At 59.0% G+C, this 7,973-nt stretch overlaps 1 protein-coding gene across 1 annotated transcript; it reads right to left on the bottom strand.

Moving 5' to 3' along the window:
• Positions 1-3,880: 3,880 nt before the first annotated feature.
• FAM43B (family with sequence similarity 43 member B) lies at positions 3,881-6,484 on the bottom strand. The gene has a single exon (XM_027616074.2). The coding sequence runs from the start codon at positions 5,974-5,976 to the stop codon at positions 5,002-5,004; it is 975 nt and encodes a 324-aa protein (XP_027471875.1). The 5' UTR covers positions 5,977-6,484; the 3' UTR covers positions 3,881-5,001.
• Between the last annotated feature and the right edge of the window lie 1,489 nt (positions 6,485-7,973).

Raw genomic sequence — 7,973 nt, 5'->3', positions numbered from 1 at the left:
GTAAGTTGGGGATGATGAAACTCAGTTATTCTGGATCAGTCAACAAACCCGTATGTGCTCCTGGACAGGCAAGATGGAGCAGAGGGAGAGAGCGGACCATTCTGGCTCAGAGACTCACGACATCTGCATGTCAGCCCCTCCATCCTTTCCAGCTGTGTTCTCCTGGGGACCGCCTGGTCCCTAAGCCAGCAGCATCTTCCTCGTGTCCATAGCCTGTGGCCAAGGACAAACAGGGTTCTGGCGGCGGTGGGGGTGGGGGGGAGAAGCTGAGCCATCACTCACAAAGGAATGACCTCCCAGCTTTCTGAAGACCTTGGCTGGGAAGGCTATGTGTCAGCACCAAGGCCTGCAGCAGCTAATCATTCACTTATTCGCCCATTCATTCATTCACCTCGGCGTGCTTTGCTGTGTGCCTGGCATCGTGCCAGGTGCTAAGGCAAAAAGAAAAGGATATACAAAAAAAGCATAAGCTATTAGGTCTAATCTAGAGTTAAGGTGATCGGGCTTATGTCAGTTGCACAACCAGAGACAAAAATGAGACAAGCTGTACTTGAATCTCCTCCCATGATTTAGAGATGATGGGACTTCAGGCGGAGAGCCTCCCTGGGGTGTGAGCAAGCAACATGTTCAGTGTCTCAGAGGCCAGGCACCTGATCTCATCCCAGCACTGTCAGTTAGCAGCGTCAGCTAGCCTGGTAATAATAAACAGAAAGCTGCAGCTACTGCTTACTGAGTTCGCTGGGCACTGTACAAAATAAATTACCCAAAGGCAGCGCCTTGTTTCATCCTCCCAACAACCACATAAGCCCTGGACTCATCTATCGCTGTTTTTACAGATGGAAGACCAAGGCTCCGGAAACCTTCAGAAACCTGCCCAAAGTTATACAGCTGTCCAAGGGCAGCTCTGGGGCTGGCATTCGGGTGTGTCTGACGCCCAAACCCAGGTTCGACTGTCTGTGTGTTAAATTAGAGACTGCAGCTGTCTACATGATCCTCCTGCTACCCAGCCAGCATGCCTGGAGGGTGGCTGGTCCCCACGAGGAGCTGCTCTGTACCGTCAGTGTCAGCCCTGTGCTGGGCACTGGTCTAGCCCACAGAGCGAGAAGGCCCAGTCCTGAGGCTTTGGAGCATGGAGCAGACCCCGGGGATGGCGGCTTTGGTTTCCCCCAGTGGCCTCATGTCAGGCCGCTGATGTTCTCCCCAAGAATAGCCATCCGTCTCAACAGGGCGTCTGAGGATATAGTTCTTCAGCATCTCCAGGCAGAAGCTTGGCAGAAAGAACGCTTCCCCACCCACTTGGTTTCCTATCCCGTGATGGCTCTTCCATCTGGCTCATTCATGCACTCATTCAGCACATGAGTATCGAGCACCGACTCTTGCCCCGCTGTGGTCAAGGTACCGAAGGGGGTGGGAAGTGAAATGGATTTCTAAGAGAGACACACATAAAAAGAGCAATCCCAGGAGTAATGTGATGAGGACCACGTCCTGTGCGAGCTTGAGAGGCGAGACCACCCCTAGATCTGGCAGGAGTGGAGGAGGGGTATGCATTAGGGAGAGCTTGGAGGAGGTGGGATTTGAGCTGGGCCTCGAAGAGAGGGTAGGATTTGAAAAAGTGTAGCCAAAGAGGACATCCCCGGTAGTGAGAACAGGCCCAAGCCTAGAGGTGGGAGCACATGGCCATGTCTGGGGAACTGGGAACAGGATCCCTGTATGGAAGAGGAACAGGGGGAGTCAGGATGGCATTAATGGGTGGGCCAGCCACTTGACCCTGGGAGCTGTGGGCTATGGCACAAGCCACATTTGTCACAGACCAGTGGCTGTGGAGGGGCATCAGGAGAGCGGGAAATAAGGCCCAAGGAGTCCCAGGAAGACACACGCCAGTGTTACTTCTTAGGCCTCGTCAGCCCAACAGAACTTGGATGCGTGTAGCAGGTCACCCAATGATTTCAACTTAAAAAAGAAAAATCGGGAAGATCCCCTTATTCAAAGGGGATCCCTGGGGAATCAGAGGAACACGATTTGAAAACCACTGGTCCACCCCACCCAATTTTCATTTTACAGGTGGGGAGCCTGTGGCGGGCGGGAGAGAGAATGTAGGGGCACCAGACAGCTTGACCAATGGCTCAAGGTTCTTCTCCATCTTGTGTCTAAGATCAGGGAGAAAGCCAAGGTCAGTGCAGAGATGGAGGTGGGAGTGGTCCCCCTCACTTGGTGGCAGTGATGCCCCCAGAGATCCCCGTCTGTAGCCTGGTGGCAGCTGGTGCTATGCTGTGGTTTATGTCATCCACAACCTACAGATGGACAGAAGTTGCCCTGGCTCCTCCCTCCCACCCTGCACATAGAAGGTGGAGATGTGGCCAGGGAGACAACTTGTGACCACTGCTGCGGGGCTGGGGCGGGATGGGGTGGTGGAGAAGCACCCTGAAGCCCTAATCTAAAGAGAAGGGCCCTCTGGGTAAAATGGCTGTTCTGCATATGTGCTGAGTGTTTTATTATGTACCAAAGTGTTTTCGGGTAGGATTCTATTTCATTCTTACAGTTAGCCTGTGAGGTTGATATTATCCCTATTTTTACTGTTAATAAAGGTGAGGCTCAGAGAGGCTGAGTGAGTTGCCCCACGTCCCACAGCTGCTAAGAAGGCAGAGTCCCCTCACCCCGGTCTTCTAACCCCAGGTATAGAGAGTAGAGTGTAAAGGAGGGAAAGAGGGAGGAGGTGGTTGTGTGTGTGTGTGTGTCTGTTTTGGGAGGCTGCCAGAGAAAAGTGGAGTAGGAGCTGAGGCTGAGAACGTGCCTGTGAATTATTATGCAGCACCTACTCCTTTAATCATGTGCATCTCACCTAAGACTGTAAGAGCCCCAGGGGAGGGACTCCTGGACCCCCAGTGTCTAGCTCAGTGCCTGTCCCAAGACAGGCACCGGGGCAGCGTCTGCCCCGTGAGTCTGATTAAAGAGGGTGCGCTTGCAACCTTGTTTCCGGCTGAGGTTGCCTCAAACACCAGCAGCTGCCTCGCTGGCAGCACATCCTGCTCTCCCAGGTCTGACATCTTCCTGCGTCTTCTTCTCCTTTTGCAAATGGGGAGAAACGCTCACAAAGACGCTGGCAATGTGTAAGAGGGGAGCCATGAACATGCGGGGCATCCTGGCTGGTGGGTCCTTGTCATCCCTCTTCCCCCGTCCCTGCCCCTTCGAGGCACCCCGACCCTGCCTGGGCTCTGCAGGTGAAGCGGCAGCAGTACCCTCTGTTCCAGCAGCTCCAGGAAACAGAACAGTTCTGACTGCCGGCCACTGCAGGGGCCACTCGTCTGGGCTCCGGAGAAGTCTGGGATCAGTGCCCAGCTCAGCACAGGAATAAAGAAGATATCCAAGCTCGAGACTCACCCTGTCACAAAGGTCTGGGCAGATTTCTCTAGCTCCTCTGAAAGAAAAATGGGCTGCCCACCCCATCTCCTTTACAACCTGCCCCCCTCCTCATCACTGGGGAGACACCGGATGCATACCACAGGCTCTGACATACACGGGCATCTTCCCAAAGAGGCAAGGCTGATGAGAAGTCCCCAGGCCCGGGCCCCCTCCCTGCCAAATGTCCCAGAGACACTTGCCTCTGAGTGCCCAGGCAGACAGACATTTTGGGAGGCCAAGACAGACAGCTGACACTCCTCCAAGGCTTGGCACATGTGATGTCACACCTGCTACTGTCTCCCTCCCTGACTTTAAGGGAACAGCTTCCTGGCAGTAGCCCCTCCCCACCAATCCTGCCGGTTGGCTCTGGCCGCTACAGGGGGCCCCTTCCTAGGGTCTTCTCCTGTCCTTTAGGGTTCTGATAATGTTTTTGTCCCCAGCAGGCCTGGCATCAAACAAAACACAGGCGTGGAGACAAGGATGAAAAAGCAGGTCCACTTTATTTACAACGATCAGTTGGTGACACATAGATCTTTGGGCTTTTTGTGGCCTTCTTGAGAGACACCTGGGCAGGGGCCCACTCCCTCTGCTGGGTGAACACACTCCCCTTTCTCAGCCAGCTACGAGAACCCAATTGCTGTCAGGACCCTCCTGCTCTGACAAGCCCTGACTCAGGGGACGGGGGGTGGGAGGGTGGGGGGTGGGGGGGTGGTATTCCTCCTGTGTCCATTTTCTGGGTGGTCAGTGTCCTCAAGCACCTGCCAAAGGTTCTCTTTACCTCCTTTGGAGACCTAGTGGGGAACCCCACACATCTGTCTGCAGAAATGTGGGGTGGGTGGAGTCTTGTGGGGGTGCCGGGTGCCAGGGCATAGTCTTGGGCAGCTGCCTGGAGCAGAGGGCTGTTACTTGCTCTAACCTGTTGTTTGGGTTGGTAGGACCAGCCCAGTCTTCTCCAGAGACAGAGCAGTGAAGTCCAGAAATCCTCCAAGGGGTAGAGAGGCCAGGCATAGGGCCTGAGAATCCTTCCTTGTGTGTATGGCAGCCGACTCACTTCCCACCTTGGACCTGGCCTCAGGTCTCTGGGGCCACTATTCTTCCTCTGCAAGAATGCCTGCCCAGAACTGGTCCCATCCCAGGGAGGAAGTCTTGACTGGCCAACGGCAGGACCACGGCTTCCACCTGGCCAACGTCCAAGGCCATCCTCCTGGATTTCTGGAAACTTCTTCCCCCTTCTTTGGAGAGGTTGTTTTGGGAGGGAGAGGGTGGTCTATGGGCAAAGACCTGTTGTAAAGCTTACGGGCAATTCCACGATGGAGGGCGCTTAGCAACTCTGGATGTGGGGGAGAGGTGAACGTCGAATACTTCTGCTGCTCTCCTCCCCTTTGTCCCCCAATAATCAAGGACATATCAGGCGTCACCCTGAGCCAGGATGAGACGCGGGGCAGACAACAACAGAGACCACAAGGGAGGCAAGGGCCGGGGGACGAGAGGGGAGCCGAAGCGGGCAGGGCCAGGTTTGGAGGCTGGAAGTCAGGCCCGCGCGGGGCTGGGGCCGCCAGTCCTGCGCCCCCCCCCCCCCCCGCCCCCTCCTCCCCTGCGCTCTCAGCGTGCCTGGCCCGCCCGCTCCCTGGGGCCGGCCTTCCAGCGGCGGGGCTGCGCGGGCGCCGGCTGTGCCGGGGCGCCACGCAGGCTGCACGTCCTCAGCTCCCGGGCCAGGCTGAGCACCTCGGGCCGCTCGCGCTCCTCTGCGTCTCCGTCCTCCTCCTCGTCCTCCTCCTGGATGCTGCTGAGGCGCGGCGCCCCACGGCCGCGCTCGGCGGCCGGCGGCCGGTAGGCGCACTTGGCGTTGAGCAGCCGGCGCAGCGGGGCGCGGGGCACCGAGGCGGCGGCGCCCCCGGCGCGGAGGTGCTGCTGGCGCACGTGGCGAGCGTCGCTCTGGCGCTGCAGGCGCTTGAAGTCGCTGAAGGCCGCCAGCGCGGTCTGGCGGAGCAGGCGGGCCAGGGCGCGCGCCTTGTGCGCCCGCGCCAGCAGCACGGCGTGGCAGCGCAGCACCACGGCCTTGTGGCGCGCCTGGTGGCGGTAGACCCAGGCGAAGACGCGCGGGTGGCGCCCGTCCGCGGTGCAGTAGGTGATGCGCGGCAGCAGGTAGGCGTGCGCCGGCCTGCGGCCCCCCGAGCCCCCCGAGCCCCCCGAGGCGCTGCGCTCGCACGGCTGCATGCGGATGCCGTGAGGCCCCAGCGTCAGCTTCATCTTGGTGCCCCCGCCCGGCCCGCAGCGCGCCCAGATCTTGCCCACGGCGTCGTCGGTGCAGCCGTCGCCCTTGGCGTGCAGGGTGACGGCGTTGCCCAGGTACCACACGGTGTAGGTCGGGTCCTCCTTGTTGAGCTCCACTTTCTGGCGCCGGCTGCGGAACACGCGGCCCAGGCGCTCCAGCGGCCAGTCGGGCAGCAGGTCCGGGCAGGAGCGCAGGAAGCTAGAGAGTAGGGACGTGTAGGCGAGTCCCGGACTCAGGCTCTTCGCCTTGCACTTGGCCTCGTCCTCCACCAGCACGAATTTGTTGCGTCTCCAGGGCAGCATCGCGGCGGCGGCGGCGGCGGCCAAAGGGGCTGGGGGCACCGGGTGCTTACGGGCGTCCTGCCCGGCGGCCGGGGGGAGGGGAGGGCGAGCAGAAGCCCGCGGCCCCGGGGTCGCGAGCAGCTGGGCGGCGCCGGAGCCAGTCGGTGCCCGGAGATGCCCGGTGCCCGGCCGGGCTGGCAGCCGAGATGCCGGGGCGGCGGCCGAGCGTCCGGGAACAGCTTCCCCCGGGAGTAGCTCCAGCCGTCCGGGAAACGAGGAGGGGAGGGGGGGATGGGCGTGGTGGAGGGGCCCCCCGGGCCCGAACTGGTTGGGGGGGATCCCGCAGTCCCCGCCGCCCAAACTGCGGCGGCAGGGAGGTCGCCGGAGCTGGGGCTGGCGGCTGGCCGCTCGGAGGGGTAGACCGAGAGCGCGATTGCGGTGGGGACTCCTTCAGGCGTCGCGGCTCCACCTCCCCGGGCTGCCTACATCACCGGGCGGGACCGCTAGCTCTCTTGTTCCCTCCCCTCGCCCTCCTCTCTCTCCTCCCCCGCGCCGGCTAGCGCTGCTCTTCGCCCGGGACCCGGCACAGGCGCGGTGGAACGGGTTTAATCATTCTTATTGGAGGGGTGGGGATGGAGGGGAAGTTAAGGAGTAGGAATCTTTTGAAATGTACCGGAGGGCTTTGCTAAATGCACATTTCTCTGACCCCCCTGGTGGTCTCCACGCTCCCCCTAGCGCATTCGGGATCCCCCTCCTCTCTCCAGGATTCCTGCTGCCCGTCAGTCACTGCATGTCCCTACCCCCATCTCTGAGAGAGCTTTTGGGTGGGTTCCTGATGGGGCTGGCCTGGCGCACTTTGCCTCCTGTCTGCACAGCAGAAAGCCAGCTGAGGTGGCCGAGCTGTGCAGTGGAAAAGTACTGTCGCTTGGTGAAGCTTTCTCCTCGGTTCTTCCAAGGTCATGGGCCAGGCCTCTGCGCCTGAGCTAGGAGAGCAGTCACTGCTCCGGCGCCTGGTAGAGCCCCTCGCCCGGCCCGAAGCAGGAGGGTACTTTTTCAGGGTTGGGGAACGTTCCTGAGCAGCCCTGGGTCTGTGGGAATTGCAGCTGAAAAGCTCCTTGTGGCCAAAGGGCTGCCTCTGGGCTCTCTGAGGATCAAATAGATAAGACTCCTGTTTGTGAACACCAATCCTGCTCCCGAAAGCCCTGGGGTTTTGCATTTATTATCTCCTTTAATCCTCAGAACAGTCCAGGCTCAGTTAAGTGACTTGCCCAAGGTCAAAGGGCTAGTAGGAGGTGGGACTTAGTGCTCTGCTCAGGTTTGGCTGACCCAGAAGCAGGCCCTCACCCTTCTAGGAGTCCACGAATGCTGCATCTGGAGGCATTTTCCATCTTCTCCTGTGACCCATCAGTGGGGGCTTTAACTGGGGAGGGGGACTGGAGTACTCGGAAAGAGACAGTTGTCCCTGGGGGTGGGGGATGCATCTCCCCCTTTCAGGATTTGTTAAGCCACAGGCTCTGTAGAATCCCAGGTCGGCTCTGATGGGGCCCAGGAGTCTCACGACCTTGGGCTCTCACACAGCCAACAACCACGCTCTTTCCTTGGCTTCAGAACAGGTCATCTGGGGAGTCTTCCAGGTCAGGAATGAGCTCAGAGGCTTGGGCCCGGCCAGGCAAGCCAAGTGACCTCTGGGAGTGGGGGCAGTGGGGAGACTGTGTGTTCAACATTCGGGGTTAGCAGGTACCAGTAGTGAGTGGCTGGGTTCAGAGTCCTTGGGGGAATAAAAGTAAAAAAAACCCCAACCAACCAAACAAAAAAACCTCCCAAACACCCCCCCCCCGCAAACAAAACAAGACAAAACAAAACAAACCCCACTGCAACTAGGCTGCATCACTGAATGCTCCTAAAATGACAAGCAAATAAAGAACAAGCAATTACTTAGAATTGCAGAATCTTAGCTTTGGAGGGGGTCTCACAGATGATCTGGTCTACTGTGGCCTCATTTTATTTTCAATATGGAA

Source organism: Zalophus californianus, chromosome 4 (genome assembly GCF_009762305.2).
Source record: "Zalophus californianus isolate mZalCal1 chromosome 4, mZalCal1.pri.v2, whole genome shotgun sequence".
Classification (NCBI taxonomy): Eukaryota; Metazoa; Chordata; class Mammalia; order Carnivora; family Otariidae; genus Zalophus; species Zalophus californianus.
Note: the sequence above shows the minus strand (reverse complement) of the source record. Positions and strands in the feature narration are given on the sequence as shown.